Here is a 19,365-nt window from a genome sequence, read left to right as displayed (position 1 = left end):
AAGCCATAGAGTAAAAATGCAAACTTAAATGTTGTCAAGAAAAGAGTCTAGCACTCTGTGATGCTCTTTTTGTGTCTCTTGTGAATGAATGTGTACTTCAGTAATTACAATTTCTATAAACTCAGCAGGCCACATTAACTCCTGGCTTATGCCCATTGTAGTCAACAGTTACACCAGTGTCAATTGACCTAATTTGTTCAAATACATCATATTGTCCATATTATGTTTAAAAGAAAAGGTAGACAAGTTAATAATATACAGAACACTTACTTATGTCTGTATTTCTCGTACTGAGTCTATAGGTATGTCTACATAGCGGCTGGGAGGTGTCATTCCCAGCACATGTGGACAATCACACTGTAGCTCTGCTCAAGTTAACACCTAAAAATAGCAGTGTGGCTGCAGTGGCCACCTGAATTCAATGTTGCCCAGCCCCCTGAGTACCTACTCCAGCAGCTAGCCAGAACTGCTGCCCATTCTGTGATGGCCAAGTCTATTTTTAGGCACTAGCTCGCTATTTTTAGGTGCTATTTTTAGGTGCTAGTGCTTGTATGTTTACCTGTGCTAAGAATTAGATGCAGGGTACCTCTACAGTACATTGGAGCTGGAAGGTATAAATGGAACTAGGGTGCTAAAAATAGATATGCAGGCACAGCAGCACAGGGGCTAGCTGCCCTGTTGTATTCAACAGGTGGGGCTAGCTGCCCTCAATAGGTACTTATGAGATCATACTGAGTTGGCTAGCCCCTTATGCTGCTTGCACCACTGTGGCTACACTTCTGTTTTTAGCATGCTAGTATGGATATGTCACCTGGAGCTGGAGTTTACAAATTCCAGCTCTTCTGTAGACATACCCTATAAGTACTTGCGGAAATAGACAGAGTAAAATTTTCAAAAGTACCTCAGTGACATAGAAGCCTCAGTCCTATTGAAAGTCAAATGCATAAAGCATCTGGTAAGTATATACAAATCTGGTTTGTCAAATAACTCCTGCCTATAATGTCTGGTTGCAGCTGGTATCTTTGCATCCTGTTTCAATATCCCTTTACACAGTTAATCTGAGACAAAGTTAATATCAATTTTAAAGTATCAGAGGGGTAACTGTGTTAGTCTGGATCTGTAAAAGCGGCAAAGAGTCCTGTGGCACCTTATAGACTAACAGACGTATTGAACCATAAGCTTTCGTGGGTGAATACACACTTCATCAGATGCATCATATTCACCCACGAAAGCTTATGCTTCAATACGTCTGTTAGTCTATAAGGTGCCACAGGACTCTTTGCCGCTTTTATCAATTTTAAAATAGTTTTAAGTATAGTAATAATCTTTCAGAAGCTTTGCCTGAACATGCATATTTATATTAGGCAGCATCTATATAAACTATCAATCTCTGTTATTAAAACAAGCTTTTGGGCATGGGAAGGATGCTATCTGAATTCATATAGCTCAATGGACTCATTCCATCTTGAGTTTTGAATTTAAGAGATGTTGTTTTCTGTAACATCTCAAATCATATGCAATTTAGAATCCTTTTCAATGTTTCACTTAGTATCAGTATTTTGTATATACTGTACAATATTTGATCCTCCTTGCTTCTTCATTCATTGAGTGTTTTCTTAGTTCCATATTTATCTTGTGTTTGCTTGCTAGCTTAATAACCTAACCTGGAGCTTTCTTCTTCTAGCTGGAGACTGTTCAACCCCTGCTCACAGAAGAGAAAAAGCAGACTCTCTTCCACCTGCAGGCAGGTGATAGTAAATGGCTTGTTTTGGACATTTCAGAGCAGCCTAGAAAAGGGTATGAGCTGCAGAGAACAGCTTTGCCCATTGTCTTAGCAGTGTTTTCTGCTCCTCAATGCACCTTTCAGCCCTTCGTCCTATGCCAGGAATATGAGTTACATACATGTATTACCTTATAAATATCTGTACCCACAGTATTTGGGCAATGGGCAGAAGCTCTACCACCAGACTTGGGAATGTGAAGGGTTATGAAGAACATCCTCAGTTATGTGCCCTACAAGAAGTCTCAGTGATTGAGTTAAAATTCTTTAAGTCATCTCCTCTCATTCTGTGAATTAAATGTTGAGGGAGGTTATATGGACGCCTAGCTGTCTGTACCTTCGTGAGGCATAACATCACTCCACTTCAGGGCCATCAGCATCTCTAATAGAACTTGGCACATGCCACATGCCAAGTGCCTCTGAGGAAGCTGACGCCTTCTGGACTCACTTTTTTTAATCTGTTTTATTTTTTGTCTGTCTGTTTATCTTGCTTATACAGCACCAAAATCAGTAATCTATAGGTGAAGCCTGTCTCTTGAGTTTGGCATTTGACGCCTATGACATCTGGAGCTTCCCTGACTTTATTTTCTCATTGGAGTTTGATATTCTCTTGTCAGAGTTCACCAGTTCAGTGTGTTGAATAATGAGCTCTTTGCATGTAGGTCTCAGTACTTCCTCAAAATGGCACTTCTGATGCATGGAGCTTTGGAGATTTTTCTGGTACTTAGAAGTCAATGGACAGTTTGGTGCACCCTCCATGCTCGAAAGCTTGTCAGCTTAATCAGACTTCTCCATGAAGGGATCAGGACCTCTTTAGTGCATGGAGAGCTAGGCACATTCTTGGTGCAAAGCAAGACTCTCTCTTGCTGCATAGAGAGCTCAGTCTCCCAGTATACAGTATTAAGAGTTTCAGAAGACATCTTCTTACCTTACTGCATATTATAGTATGACTGGCGCATTGAACTTCAGTGCTTCTATGAGTGGCTCTTCAATGCTTCCTTGGCACTTTGACTGGACTGTCAATTCATGGAGAGAGTGCCTTTTAGGCTTATGGAACAGCCCACTGGTACCTTGCAGCAGATCAGTGCATTGGAGCACTTGTGCCCTCTTAATACATGGAATGTTTGTTACATATCTTCTGATCTTCTAAAGTTAGTCCTCTTGAGAGAGCGTGGCACATGGCCAATCCATGTGTCCCAATTCTTATAGCACAAGGGCTCCATACAGTTTGATCAAATTCAACATGATATAGGTGTCTCTTTTCTCCGTACAAACGAATGAGTCTCACTCTTACTCTATACAAACACTGAATCCTAGTACTGCATTGTCAGAAGTTTTCACTGATACTCTAGGCTGTGTGGTCCCCTAAACACTCAAAGATCATGTGAACTTAACATACATGAGGCCTAAACACTGAGTATGGGCACCTCCTGAAGCCTTCCGAGCTCTACATAAGAGAGTGTGTGTCATAGCTCGGCATGCTTCCTATTAAAACAAAGACTTTTTTTTCAGGTGCTCTCTTTTCAGACAGTTGGGTTCCTAAACTAATTTATTTTTAAATCTTCAGATCCTCAATGAGTTCCTTTAACATCTTTGAATAAATTTGATTTAGAAATATTACAAATGTTTTAAATTCTGTACTGCACATATTCATTTGAGTGTGCATACATTTAGTACTCCACCCTTTGAAGTAAATGCATCTACATTAATTTAAAGTATTAAAATACAAAAATTTTAATTGCATGTTCCATGTATTCATTCAGGTTTTTTAGCCAATATACATATGATAATACTCAAATAACTGCACAGGATGAGGAACTACTTTGAAAGAGATTAATCTGACATTTGTATAACTTCTTACATTTTAAAACTCTTAATACAACATTGAACAGACTGCCATATTTGGCTTCCAAACTCTGAAAGAGGCCTTCTCATTTTTCAGGGGTCTCAGACCTCAATCCTGCAAATACTTACACATTTTTTATTTCATTACCACAGTTAGTCCCATTGAGTTCAGTAGAACTATTTGTGGTAGTAAAGTTGAAAATGTGTGTAAGTGTTTGCAGGATCGGGGCTGTGATGCTGACAGACCAGGTGCCAGCTCATGCCAAGACCCCAAGCCCCACTGAACGCTGACAAATGCATAGCTGGAAACAGTCTGGCCTACCTGTATGTTAGTATTGTTAAGATAGATATTAGAGTTGTAAGAACATGATTGGTGTTTAGACCTTATGAATGGCTTGTAGGATGCTGCATATATGAGTATCACTAATCTGTACCCAAGTTATAAAACAATAGCAAATGTTTTCACTGTAAACCCCTGTAACTATGCAATTCATCAAACAGAAGATGTTAGGTCCTTCCCAACAAGAAAGCCTTTGAAACCAAATAAGCCATTGTGAAACATAAAAAAACATTAATTGCATTTCTCTCCCCATCCATGAAGAGGACACCTGCACATGAAGTCATCCCATCGCCTTGCACTCTGGGGAGAAGGGAATAAAAATCAATGACAAGGAGAAACTTTTTTTTTCCTGCTTGGACTCTAAAAAGGGGCAAGAATCACTAAGCAAAAGACCTCCAGTTGTTTTGCCTGGGTTAGCCCTAAGGAACATATGGAGTTTGCTTATTATAGAAGTTTATATTGTCTTTTGGAATCTAAGACTGTAGCTCATTTGTGTGCATACATTACCTGCTTTAACTTTGTAAATACTCTCTTAATACTTTTTCCTACTTAAGAAATCTTTAGTTAGTTTATTATAGGATTGGCTACAGGCATTGTCTGTGGTCTGAGATCTGGGCTGTAATTGTCCTGAGGTAAATGACTGGTGCTTGGAACTGGGTGCAACCTGGATATTGTTGTGATTTTTGGTATAAGGGACTATCTGTCACAGAAGCAGGGTTGCCTGGGGTGGTGAATAGGACAGTGTGCCCAAGGAGACCATCTGTGACTCCATAGAAAGGCTGTTATAGTCCTTGTGGAGCTAACTGTTGTTCAGTTGGTGAAATCTAATTATAGAACATACAACCAGTTTGAGTTTTTTTGCCCTGCTTCTTGACAGTCTGCCCTGAGGTTGGCACTCCCAGTTGTGAGCCACTCCAGACTGCATGACAAGGGTCTTAGTGAATGTTCCTCCAACTTGCATGTGTGACTTTTTTGCACAGTTTTCCACTGTGAGTTAATTAAGGGGGCCTTATTTATTTATTATATAGCTCCAAACTACATTTTGCTTTAATATATTCCTAAGCCTATCTGAAACAAATTGAAAAAATATTTTCTCATATAGTTTGACATACCGAAAAGGATGTTATTGTCTGCTACTCATGTAAATATAACGTAAAATGTATCTTTAGCTTCTTCTTCTTATTATTATTATTCATTATTTATTTATTATTGTACTAAATACCTGTTTGTCAAGAAATTCTTAGTTTATTATGGGCAAGTTGATGATGAATCCAAATATGCAAACCTTTAAAATTGTGGTTAACTAGCTGCCAGTTTATGAACTGACAACCAGTTTATAATCCTATGATTTCATTGTTTCTTTTCCCAGCAGCCTCAGCTACCTTTCCTAATAGCTTTTTTCTGCGTTTTTTGTTTTGGGGGTAACACCCATACCCAAGAAAGATATCCCATAAGAGAATTACCTCAATTTGAGGGAGCAGGAAGGCTTCTTTCTAGGACATAGAGGACAGGAGAAGCTGTCAGAAATGGCATTCAGATATGGTGCTGTGTTTGGTTTGGGGAGTGCATGCTTCTGAGCACCATGTTGTGGTAGAATTCCATAAATGCATTGTTGTTCCTCTCTACTGCCTCTTTAGTTTGTTGTTTTGATATTGTATTGTTTTGTGTATTTGATATTGTGTTTTGATTTTGTGACTTTTAAAAGTGAATACATTGCATCACATACATAATCAGTTATAAACATTTTTCACTATGTATTTATGAATGGATACTAATGATCTGAAAAATCTAAAAAGATCCACAAATAGTGTTTGCTGCCAATGCTGCTCTGAACTTATATCAGTTGCGTGATCTGTAACTAATCAGGAAATTGCTCTGGAAGAAGCTTGCATAAGAGATTCTTGGAGCTTTCAGGTTCTAGATGACTCAGAAATACCATGAGACTAACCTTTATCAGTGAAATAGGATTGTGCATAGGAATGTGAAAATAGAAAGAAACAAGCTCTACATTTTTAAGTGAAGACTTGGGATGGTCCTTTATGTATCAAATTTACTAATCGTAGTATTTTCTTTTAGATGAAATAAAAATAAAGATTGCAAACTGGCAGAGTAGGCCATCTGATTTAGTAACAAAAGTAAAGCCTCTCATCGTGTACTCTTCTTAAAGGTTTTATTCATATTTAGTGTATATAGGTTATAAAAAATGAAACGTTTTATATAAACATACACAGAATCAAATACACTCCCCCTTACCTCACAACCTCCACCTTCCTCCCAGTTAGCTAGCATCTAAGGTGGGGTGGGCCAACTTTTTGGCCCGAGGGCCACATTTAGGTGGGGAAATTGTATGCAGGGCCATGAATGTAGGGTTGGGGCAGGGGGTTGGGGTGAGGGAGGGAGTGTGGGGTGTGGGAGGCTGATGCAGGGTGCAGGAAGGGGCTCAGGGCAAGGGGTTGGGGTGTAGAAAAAAATAATTTATTTCCTACCCGTACCATATTTCGTGTTCACCCTCAGGGCTGAACCTCCATAGTCCAACCCATACCCAGTTCACCAGGTTTCAAGTGCTGCTTTTCCTGCCGGGAAGTGATCCTAGTATCGGATGGTCACTCTCAGTATGTCTGATGCTTAGGTGAGACACATATCCCACAAAAGTGTTCTCAATGCAGCAACTTAAAGGCTCACAGCAGGAAGGACCGAGATCTGTGTCTAAAACTTGTCCTTATGGAAAAATTTCTGTACCCAGCATCTGATCCCAGCCAGCAGATCCCCTAGACAGCATTCTCCAGAGGCTTCACCCTCTTCGCACAGGAAGGCTTATTCTTCCAAAAAAGTAATGAGGAAAAGAACAGCATCTTCTCCTTTGAAAGAGCCACCAAAAAAGAAGCAGTCTGCGGTTCATTCGATATCCTCGATATCACACTGCGGCTGAGTACATACGAGGCACCAGGATCTGCTGACACTGCCCACGCATACCTTCTGCCGAACCCAAATTGGCAGACTTAGAGTTGAAAGGCAAACAAAAGCCCATCTCCTCCGTTGCAGTACCGATGACCACAGAAATATGCAGCACTGAGATTCTTCCCGTGGCCTATTGTGCCACCACCTGCTCCAACAATGCAGCGCACCCAGGCAACAGCACCAACGTCCACAGCTGTAATGGGGCCATCAGCACTAAACACTTCGGCACTGAAACCATCGGCGCCATGCCATTTCCTGCAACATAAGGACTTATTGGTATCATTGATGCCTGAATCCCCGCTCTTCAGCACCGACTTATCCCCAGTAAACACAGAACCAAGCCAACCTCCTTCACCGCTGGCCCTCCATTTTCCAGCGGGGAGGAGGATAATGAGGAGGAGGGTGTTTTCTCATCACACCACTTCTCTCCTGTCCAACCTACTCCTATATTAGGACCACCTGTATGGCTGACACCTCATCCCAATCCTGACACCCAGACCTGGTATGGTCACCCATGGATGCCTCCACCCTATGCTGTTTCCCACACAGTGGCCTTATTGGGACCCCTGGACTGCATACAGGAGGCAATATCCCAAGCCCCCAAGTCCCTGCAGGGAAAGGATTAGATCTCCCCCACCATCCTCTATGGCTGCACCATCAGAGACCATTGAGGAGAGCTTTGAAGAACAAGAGGAAGCACTGGAACAGGACATGGCACCATCTGCCAACATTTCCTCCTCTTTCCCAGATGAGGCCATAATGCCTCCACCACCCACAGCTGTGGACGATTTCAAACATTTTCAAGAACTCTTCAGTAGAGTTGTGAACTGCCTAGAGAACACCCTACAGGAGGTCCCAGAGTCCCAACATAAGTTGCTGGACATCCTGCAAACCTTGTTGGCTTCAAAAATAGTGCTTCCAATAAGCGATGTGCTCATGGAACCAGCCAAAACCATATGGCAGACTCTGGCAACAATACCACCCCCTGAAAGAGAGCTTATAAAAAGTATTATGTCCCCTCAAAAGGGATGGACTTTTTATTTTCCCACCCAGCACCGAACTCTCTAGTCGTCGATGCAGTCAACCAGCACTGTTGACAACATCAGTATAGATCCACCCCATATGAAAAGACTAGACCTTTTTGGCGGCAAGACCTATTCTTCAGCAACCCTGCAATTTCGAATTGCCAGTTACTCAGCACTGATGGCAAAGTACAACCATGTAAACTACTCAAAACTGGCAGAATTTATTTATGATATTCTGGAAGATAAAAAGAACCGATTCAAATCCATCTTAGCTAAGGGTCAGCTTCTGGCCAGAACCACCCTACAGGCATCCCTAGATGTGGCAGACATGGCAGCATGATCCATGGCCATTGCCATTATTCTGCACTGAGCGTCATACCTTCATCTGTCCAGTTTCCACAGGGAAGTACAGTCCACAGTGGAGGACCTTCCCTTTGATGGCTAGAAACTGTTTGCTTCAAGATACACAAAGCCCTCCACACCCTGAAGGACTCTCAAGCAACTCTCCACATCTTGGAGATATACGCACCGCAACCAAAAGAAAACAGAGTAGATATTATCCCTACCAGCACACATGATCCATCCCATACACTCATCAACAGAGACACATCGACAGAGGCAGAGACCTTTGAGGCATCAACCACCTCCACCTCAACCATCTGCATCTCAGCCATCCTCTGCTAAACAACAATTTTGAGGATTTGGTCAAGGGTCCAAGTGACCTTCCCCACCCACCAGTACTGACACCATCATCCATCCCCTGTTTTGGCCAACATTTGATCCCTTTCTATTCAGTGTGGACTTCCATCGCCACAGATAAATGGGTCCTAGAAATAATCCGTACAGGCTATGCAATACCGTTCATCTCCATCCCCCCACCCACCCTCCCTCCCCGTCTCTCTTCAGGGACCCTTCTCATGAACAACTTCTATGGCAGAAAGTAAACTATCTACTGCATCTGGGCACCATAGAACCAATACTGTCTCAATACACAGGAGGAAGGGCTTTTATTCCTACTACTTCTTAACCCAGAAAAAGAATGGAGGGTGGAGGCCTATTCTAGACCTGAGAAAACTCAACAGATTTGTAAGGGTCCAGTTGTTCTGGATGGTCACACTAGCAACAATAATACCAGCACTAGAACAAGGGGACTGTTTTTCAGCCCTCGACCTGCAAGATGTCTATTTTCACGTAACCATACACCCTGCTCATAGGAGGTTTCTCAGATTTACTCTGGAAATAGAACATTACCAATACAAAGTTCTGCCTTTCAGTCTCTCAATTGCACTGCAAGTATTCTCCAAAATTCTAGCATGGTGGCAGCACATCTCCACAAACAGGGGAATATTATTATACCTTATCTGGATGATTGTCTATTAAAAGCTCCTACTTGGACAGATGCTGTTGACATTACTCACAGGACACTTGACCTCTTCCTGAGACTGGGTTTTACAGATAATCATACAAAAATCAACTGTAAATCCAATTCAGAAGTTAGACTTCATCAGGACGCATCTCAGCTCTCTGGAAGCCAGACTGTCATTACCAACGAACAGGTTCAACACTCTAACCAACCTCATCACTGAACAGTCCACGCTTCGGTAGGAACCTGCCTCCAACTATTAAGACAGAAGGCAGCAACCACATTTGTGGTATGACATGCGCATCTTCACATGTGTTGTCTTCTGGGCTGGCTAAGAACCTTCTATATACCACACAAACACACAACCTAAACAGATGCCTTGCAATGCCTATCAAAATCAAAGACTCTCTACATTGGTGGATGCAATCCAACAACATGTGCATGGGAGTCCCTTTCACCCAGATTCCACCTTCAATGCTAATCACAGCTGATGCCTCCTTGATCAGCTGGGTAGCCCATCTACTACACCATCATGATCCAAAGCAGGTGGTCTCCTTCTGTGACTCTGTTACACATAAACTTCTTAGAACTGCACACAGTTCACAATGTGTACTTGCACTTCCTGGCACTGATCAGGATTGAGAATATATGGGTAATGATGGACAACATTGCCTGCATATTTTATATAAACGGACAGAGAGGGGCACATTCACATTCCCTATGCTCCGAAGCCATGAAACTATGGAACTGGTGTATCCAGCACAGTATCAACATCTCAGCCTTGTATCTCCCAGGTCATCAAAATACTACAGCAGATATGCTGAGCAAAGAATTTTTCCAGGATCACAAATGGGAACTAAACAACATGATTCTATAAAACATTCAGACATTGGGATCACCCATCCATCGACTGCTTTGCAACATCTCAGACCTACAAATGCCCAAAATTCTGCTCAAGAACAGATTTGGGGCCCCAATCCCTGGAGGATGCCTTCCTCCTCAAATGGGATGCACACCTGTTATACGTGTTCTCCCCAATCCTCCTGTTATCGAGGGTGATACACAAAATATATACTAACAAGGCCAAAGGTATATTGATAGCCCCAGCGTGGCCCAGACAGACTTGGTACTCATACCTATTGCGGATGGCAGTATGTGCACAATGCACTCTTCCACCTCGGCCAGATCTTCTATCACAGGATGCCAGACGGGTTCACCACCCAAACCTGGAGAAACTTCATCTGAAAGCATGGCTCCTACATGGTTCCATCATGACAAACTAGCCTGTTCAGAACAGGTTAAAGACATATTACTAAATAGTAGAAGGACAACCATGCATAATACTTGCCTTCACAAATGGAAGAGGCTCCACATATGGTGCCAGAACAAACAAACTAGTGTTGTTTCTACAACCCTACCCTTGATATTGGACTATATCTTGGGACTAAAGATCTGGGTTCTCCATTAGCTCGATCAAGGTACATAGAATCACAGGATTGGAAGGGACCTCGAGAGGTCATCTAATCCAGCCCCCTGCACTCATGGCAGGACTATATTATTTAGACCAATCCTGACAGGTGTTTGTCTAACCTGCTCTTAAAAATCTCCAATGATGGAGAGTCCACAATCTCCCTAGGCAATTTATTCCAGTGCTTAACCACCCTGACAGTTAGGAAGTTTTTCCTAATGTCCAACCTAGACCTCCCTTGCTGCAATTTAAGCCCATTGCTTCTTATCCTATCCTCAGAGGTTAAGAAGAACAATTTTTCTCCCTCCTCCTTGTAACAACCTTTTATATACTTGAAAATTGTTATCATGTCACCCTCAGTCTTCTCTTCTCCAGACTAAACAAACCCAATTTTTTCAATCTTCCCTCATAGATCATGTTTTCTAGACCTTTAATCATTTTTGTTGCTCTTCTCTGGACTTTCTCCAATTTGTCCACATCTTTCCTGAAATGTGGCGCCCAGAACTGCACACAATACTTCAGTTGAGGCCTAATCAGCGTGGAGTAGAGAGAGAGAATTACTTCTCATGTGTTACTTACATCACTCCTGCTAATACATCCTAGAATGATGTTTGCTTTTTTTGCAACAATGTCACACTGTTGACTCATATTTACCTTATGGTCCACTATGACTCCCAGATCCCTTTCCACAGTACTCCTTACTAGGCAGTCATTTCCCATTTTGTATGTGTGCAACTGATTGTTTCTTTCTGTGTGGAGTACTTTGCATTTGTCCTTATTGAATTTCATCCTATTTACTTCAGACGATTTCTCCAGTTTGTCCAGATCATTTTGAATTTTAATCCTATCCTCCAAAACACTTGCAACCCCTCCCAGGTTGGTATCATCTGCAAACTTCATAAGTGTACTCTCTATACCATTATCAAATCATTGATGAAAATATTGAACAGAACTGGATCCACAACTGATCCCTGCGGGACCCCCCTTGTTATGCCCTTCCACCATGACTGTGAACCACTGATAACTACTCTCTGGGCATGGTTTTCCAAACAGTTTTGCATGCACCTTATAGTAGCTCTATCTAGGTTGCATTTCCCTATTTTGTTTATGAGAAGGTCATGTGAGACAGTATTACCGCTTTTCATCGCAAGATCAATGGGACATGGATATTCGTCCATCTGATCACCAAATGTTTCCTTATGGGTATCAAGAATGTTTACCCCGAAGTGCGCATACCTATTCCAACTTGGGATTTGAAATTAGTTTTATGCTGCCTCACCGGACCACCATTTGAAACCTTAGCAACGTGATGTCTGATACATCTGTCAATAAAGGTGGCATTCTTAGTGGCTATAACTCACCCACTCAGCGGGTTGATGTGAGGAGCCCTCATCGCACACCCACCTTACACCATCTTTTTCAAGAACAAGGTCACACTAAGATCCCACCCTAAATTTATACTTAAATCAACCAATCCATCTTCCCTCATTCTTCCCTAAACTTCATGGGAACACGCAGGACTCAGTATTACATACCCTAGATGTCAGGCATGCACAAGTGTTCTACTTCAACAGAAATAAGCCTTTCAGAAAATCTCTGAGGCTTTTCATTTCCACTGTGGAATGTTCTATAGGCTCCACTATCTCTACTCAAAGACTACCTAAATGGATCTCTATACCATTATCAAATAATTGATGAAGATATTGAACAGAACCAGACCCAGTCACCCATCTACAAGCAGAGAACCTTGCACTAGTTTCTTTTTTGGGGGCCTAGTTTGGGGTTATTCTGTTTCTTGGTGCTGAGGAATGCTTTGGTCATTGTACTTCAAATCCTGTCTCTCTTGCACTAGGACTAGGCCAATGGCCATGAGCGACCCACACTCAAGGTGCTTGTAGTGTTTACGGGAAGGTCATATTCGGGATAATTGTCATATCTGCAAAGACCTTAAGCGAAAATCAAGGAAAGACAGGGAAGCCAGGCTAAAGTTTTTGCTCCTGGAAGCAGCTCTGAGGCCTCCATCAGAATCCAGCCATTCAGACTCCGCACCAAGTGCCTGGGGATCAGTTAGGAGTGCCCAAGACCTGGCACCAATCACTATCTGCAGTGCCTAAAAAGAGGCATAAGACCTCTAAGCAGACCAAGGAGAGAGGAAGCTTGCTAGCACTGAATCCTGTAGGCACAGCGGTAAGACTGGACTGCAGTCAAAACCCTGGCATTCCTCTTCTCTGGCACCGCAGAAGCCAGCACTGTTTACTCTGGCATTGAGGCAGGTACCATCAAGTCTGGGGCCTGAGGGAGTACTTTCCACATCTGCAGTATCGTACCATCCCGAGACCATCTTGGTACCAACCATGCCGTAGGTGTTTTCAGCAGTCAGAGATCAGCTGTGCCTCTTGGTACAGGTATCTCTGGCAGTGCAGGAGACCATGGTCTCAGTACCAACAGACAGAGGGGTGCCATCAGCATCAGTGTAGCACTCAGTACCACAACCTCCATTACCGCAGACTTCATGCCTGCGGGTACCATCGAAAGGGAAGCCTGCAATGTTGGCTGCACTATGTCCTTCTCTAACTTGGCATCAGCATCTGGCACTGTCAGGAGCAGCTCCCTCTTGATCAGCAGTGGGAGATTCATCCTCTTCTGAATTGTACATTGGCTCCTATGTTTCCCAGCCTCCGAGCTGGTATTGCTACTTTCCAGGGCACTAGTAGGGCACTGCTAGGGACCCTCCAGCAGGAGTACCATCAAGTATGTGGCTAGAGGGTTACTGGGGCCCACTGGTCCCCTGGTCTTTTTGAACCCATGGGGTTTCCCCTACATTTCTGGGTTGTACATGAGGCGTTCTTGCTTTGTGTTTTTGGAGAGGCATGGATAGTCTACTCACCAGGCACTGCCTGTTACTGGGCCTGGTACCAGGCCCAGTACAGAGCAGCAAGAGGCAGTTCAGGAGGACTCTGCTGGAGAGCTAATGGAGGAGGAGCAGCCTCAGCCTGTGCTGGCCTCTTCCTCCTCCTATCAGGCAGCCTCTGAAGGAGCTATTTCACCACTTCCACTTCACCGATGATACTATATTCTGGCCCGGGCCAGAATATATTTCTGCCCACAGCAGACCTACCATTACTCTGCCCCTGCTCCTCATCAGGACTTGCAGAGAAAGAAGAGTAGGGGTTATAGACCTAGCCCTCCTCCTCCTTTTGGCTCTGCATCAATGCCAGTTCCATCTAGACACCCATAGAGTGCTAAACAGGCATTTTGATAGGGCATTAGAAGACACTATGCCAGTTTCCAGGATGCCAGTTTCCATCTTCTCCATATTTGCAAGCCACTTTTCCCATTTCTTCACTGCTTGGTCATTTATTCTCTTGGACCGTTGGGCATTGAGCACTGTGGAAGTGAGATATACCCTCCAATTTGTTTCTTTGCCTCCATCTCCATCCATCTTTAGAGACCATCTTCATGAGGAGCTTTTCCTCCAGGAGGTTGTCTCTCTCCTTTGGGTAGGAGCTGTAGAAGAGGCTCTGCAGTATCTCAGAGGAAAGGGGCTCTATTTCCACTATTTCCTAATCCCAAAAGCACAGGGAAGTCTCAGACCAATTTTAGACCTGCACTACTTGACAGATATCTAAAAGAGAAAGTTTTACCTGGTCACCCTGGCTTCCATTACTCCCTCACTGTATCCTGTATGCCTCCCTCAATTTAAAAGACACCTACTTTCATGTGACAATTTATCAAGGTCACAGAAAGTATTTCAGGTTCATGGTGAAGCACTCTCATTGCCAGTTCACTGTGCTGCCTTTTGGCCTGTCAGCAGCTTCTTGGGTTTTCACAAAACGTATGTCAGTGATAGCTGCTTTTCTGAGAAGACTGGGAGTACAAATCTACCCTTACCTGGATGACTGGTTGGTCAAAGGCCAGTCCAGAGCTTAGATACTCTCCAGAATACATCTCATCCAATCAACTTTCAAAGCTCTAGGTCTACTGATCAACTCAGACAAATCTACCCTTTGTCCAGTTCAGAGGATAGGATTTATAGGAGCAGTGTTGGACTCTACTCAAACCAGAGCTTTCCTTCCAAATTTGAGGTTCCAGACAATTAAATCTCTTGTTGCAGATCTCAAGGTTCACCCAAACACAACAGCTTGAAATTTGTATGAGGCTTCATGCACATATGTATTCCAGCAGACCAGACTGCTTATTAGCTGAGCTGTCACCATCTGAACTCTGTCCTCAGTGTGTCATCTCGAGTATTGACTTCTCTAGATTGGTGGACAGACTCACTTAATGTTTGTATCGGCATTCTTTTTATCTGCCCTCAACCTTTCCTGACCTTGGTGATAAACTCATCTGCCCTGGGATGGGGGGAAGGCTGTTCATCTGGGTCCCCTCCAAACTTAGGGTTTGTGGTCCTCAAGGGATCTCTCTCTGCATATAAACATCAGAGAACTAAAGCTGTCTTTCTAGCCTGTCAGGCCTTCCTGTCTCCTGTCAGTGCAAAAAACCTATTTGTTCTCACAGACAACACTGTGTGGCAATGTTTTACCTGAAGCTTTACAAGAAGCTTCTCTGCACAGGCATGGGCTTGCTGACAGTGGTTTACAGTCTCCAGTACAGAGTGCACAGGTGGATGCACATACTGTGGTGAGACAGTACCTCTACAGGTAAGTACTCCCTCCTTTATCTTACTGTACAGATAAGTAGTCTCTCCTTTCAGCCTCAGATATGGAGGGAGGATAAAATTTTCAAAAACACATAAATGGTTTAGGAGCCTATTGACTTCCAATAAGACTTAGGCCCTAAGTGACTGGTATCTCTGAAAAAATTACCTGCAGTACTTGTGGAGTTCTTCATCAACCCTTAAGTGAAGGAGTGACATTCAGTTCTGAACCGAACACATCTAGACTTTTGAGGGAAGGAGAATGACCTCTACTATATAATCTGTTGCTGCAGCTGTGTTGGTCCCATGGACACACAAGGTGGGTGAGGTAATATCTGATCTGAAGAAAAGCTCTGTGTAAGTTCGAAAGCTTGGCCTTCTCTCTCTCTCCAACAGGAGTTGGGTCAAATAAAAGATGTTACCTCACCCACTGTGTTTCTACTATATCAGACTTTTTTGATGGAAAGGGAAAATGAAGTAGAAAATAAAATGCTGTTATCTCACAAAATTCTCTTCCTCCCCACATCCATTAAGCATTTAAAATGAAATGAAGAGCAATTGCTTTGGGTATTATGAAGTAAAAATATTTGAATACTAAGGGTTATATTCTGGCTGCGTGTTTGTGGATGTGTGCTACAGGACTGAGCTAGAGCATTGACTTTAATTGGGTCATGATTTCACTCATGGAGTCTCCTACCCCCTGTACACCCACAGAAGGCCAGAATATGAACCTTTGGATGCTATGCTGTTGGACTGTCAATATGCCCAGTGACAAGGGTGTGTGACCAGCCAGCTTGGGGTACAGCTAGGGTCCTGTTCCTTTAAATCCCTGCTAGTGCCCAGGGGGATGGAGTTGTTTTTTGCACTTCTCTGTAGCAAATGCAGGAAATAGTATGTAGAATTTCTATATACATACTGTGATGTTGCACTCCATTTCTTTATGGAAATATGCTTATGTTGTAGATATGACATAACTGAGATGTACTTTATGCAAGATGGGTCTTGCATAAAGTTGTGTTAAATTTGTGGTGACCCTTCAAAATACTAGCGTTATTTAAGGTTTGGGCTAAAGTAATAGAAATAAAACATGGTTAGCTGGGTACCAGGTACAGTAAATTACTGCTATATAAGAAACTCCTTCATCTGGCCACAGGTATGTTCTGAGAATTGGTAATGACATTACTTATTTGTTAAAGGGTATAAAAAAGTAAACTCTTAAAGGTTTCATTGCTAATACCAGCCTGATCAAATTGGAGACGACTAATAGTAGTCTAGGCACCCCCGGTTAGCCTGTTTGTACATATCTTGATCAAATGCTTATAAATGTTCTGTTACTGTTTGGATGTAGTAAATTGGTTATTATTTAGGCTTTTTAGTCATGTTTAGAGCAATTGTATAAATACCATTCAGCCTTTGGATTTAATAAAGGAATTTATAGTTAAATTAGTGTTGTGGTAATACCGTGCATAAATAATAATAATTTCAATAGGATCCCAATACAATTATGGTAATGGATAATTGGTAAGATCAGTTCCTTTCTCTTAGAGGAAGCATGGTTTAGTGTTTGAAGCACATGGCTGAAGCACAAAAGAGATGGATTTTGTATTCCAGCTGTGCCACAGACTTAGTTTGTGATCTTGGGTGTGTCACTTAGGTTCCAATTCTCTGGACAAATAGAATGTGATTTCAAAGGCGTTGAGCACCCAGAGTTCCCTCTGATTTTAACTGGAGTATGTGTGTGCTCACCATCTCTGAAAATCAGGCCTTAGGTATTCAGAATTGGACACCCAAAAACTGAGACATCCAAATAAAAAATGTGGACGTTAACTTCTGTGTACCACAGTTGCATAGGTAATAATAGTTCTCGAAAGATTCCAGTCCTAATCTTTTTGAAAATTACTGGGTTAGTTACTTTAGGATCTTTTCCTCAGTACTTTGCTTCAGCAGTGCTGAGTGTTTGCAGTGCTTCAGAACCTGTCATTTGGTTCTTTGATGCTATGCTTCAGCACCTTGGTGCCTATATTAAGGTGCTTCCTTATTTTTGTTTGCAAAATCACTGTTGTCTCTGCAGCTCTGGACTTCTGATCTTTGAAGATTTTGGTTTTGAAATATCTTTATGTTGTCTTTCAAGGTATCATCCATCTCCTCAACCCCACTATTCACAGGAGTGTTAGGAAGCTTAATTCATTAATGTCTGTAAATCATTTTAAGACCCTCACCTGGAAGGTGCAGGAGAAATAGAAGTTAGTAGTAGTAGCTGAATTAATTGTATTTGTGCTTATAGAATCAGGAGACAAACCTCCACTTGAAACAGAAGTAATACCTCAGGTACAACCTGACCACACCACAGGGGTTGTGGAAGCTAAACCTGAACCAGGTTAGACATGAAATCTTTTCTGTTTTCTCTTTCAAGCAAATATAGTCCAGCTTTCTTTTCTTTGTATAATATGTTCCTTCCAACACTGGTATTCTATTTGATGCATGACAATTTCCTTAAGCTGCCAAAAATTGTTTGTAGATGAATGCATCAGGCTTTTTAATTACATGTACATTTTTTTTTGTTTTGCAGAAATGTAATGAAAAGGTCATGGTCTCAAATTTGTATGCTATGTCATTAAATAACCACATGCAAATTTAATTAATTGGACCTCTTTCTGTCTCCTTGTCTATTTTGAGAAGTATCAATATACAGCAACCCAATGTAATGAACTTGGCACTGCAAAATGTGCATCTAAAACAACAATAAAATAAATTTGTGCTTAGAGTAAATCACATAAAGAGGCAGAATATGTCAAAACTGCCACATAGGTTTACGGGAAGTTAAAATTATTTTATAAAGTATGATAGGATAACTTTTAAAATGCAAAATCTTTAAAGATGCATTGTCCTCTCAAAATCATTTTGATTTGTTCAGAAATCATGTTACCTGAGTTTCCAGAGGATGGTTTCCCAGATGTACCAGAAATGGAGCCATTTAAAGAGAAGATTAAGCTATTCATGCACAACTGGCAAATACTAGAGCCAGGAATCAATGATTCATCTTTAATTCAGATTGCTGATTTAGAGATTGCTGGGCAAACTCCAGAAACACTGCTTAATCAAATTGTCCTGGTGATGGAAAGTAAGTAATGCTGTTCATAAGTTTCACATTTGACCTGCATAGAGAGGAATTTGTAGTGTGAAAATGAGAGGGATTGTTGTTGTTTTACTTAGTCCTAAATCTGTGGTGTGGAGTGGAAGGAGGGGCTTATTGTGTTCAATGGAGGAACTGGGAAGTAGAAGCAGGACCGGCTCTAGGCGCCCGCAAAGCAAGCACATGTTTGGGGCTGCACAATTCCAAGGGTAGCATTCTGGCCATCCTTTTCTTTTTTTTCGCTTGGGCAGTTGCGCTCTCAGAGCTTGGGGTGGCAATTTTTTTGCTTGGGGTGGCAAAAAACCTAGAGCTGGCCCTCATTAGAAGGGGGATAGCAAGGTTAAGCATCAAGACACATGGGAAGAGATGAATAATTTATATAAAATAAATCATGAAAATATGTACATAACAGCTCTTAAACATTTTCATTTTACATCCATCCCTTTCCCACCATTTTTGCTTTGGCTGTTTATGCCAGAATACTGTAACGGGACATGCACAGCTGTCCTGTGTGTGCACACGTCTTGTGTGACACACCTCATATAAGGTCCACTTGTGTGTAAATTCTATTAAAGTCAGTGGGACTCTGAATGAATGTAAGGGTCCATCCATCTGCAGTAAACATTTAGTAACAGGACCATTTCTTCCCTGTGTGCGCTGAGGTGTCTAGCATATTTTTGAGTGCTAGATGAATAATAATAATAATCCTCTGATACAAATCTGGTTGAAGTGTTTGATTAACCCACATCAATTACAAATTCATTTATTCTGTCAGATAAAATTTGACTGATCCTTG

At 42.1% G+C, this 19,365-nt stretch overlaps 1 protein-coding gene across 1 annotated transcript in view; it reads left to right on the top strand.

The window, feature by feature from the left end:
- The window catches only part of AK9 (adenylate kinase 9), a 228,501-nt gene that overhangs the window by 97,233 nt on the left and 111,903 nt on the right, over nt 1–19,365 (top strand). The window contains exons 21-22 of the mRNA XM_074948221.1: nt 17,721–17,813; nt 18,351–18,557. Coding sequence (XP_074804322.1) covers nt 17,721–17,813; nt 18,351–18,557 — 300 coding nt within the window. The remainder of the gene's footprint in view (nt 1–17,720; nt 17,814–18,350; nt 18,558–19,365) is intronic.

Source organism: Natator depressus, chromosome 3 (genome assembly GCF_965152275.1).
Source record: "Natator depressus isolate rNatDep1 chromosome 3, rNatDep2.hap1, whole genome shotgun sequence".
Classification (NCBI taxonomy): domain Eukaryota; kingdom Metazoa; phylum Chordata; order Testudines; family Cheloniidae; genus Natator; species Natator depressus.
Note: the sequence above shows the minus strand (reverse complement) of the source record. Positions and strands in the feature narration are given on the sequence as shown.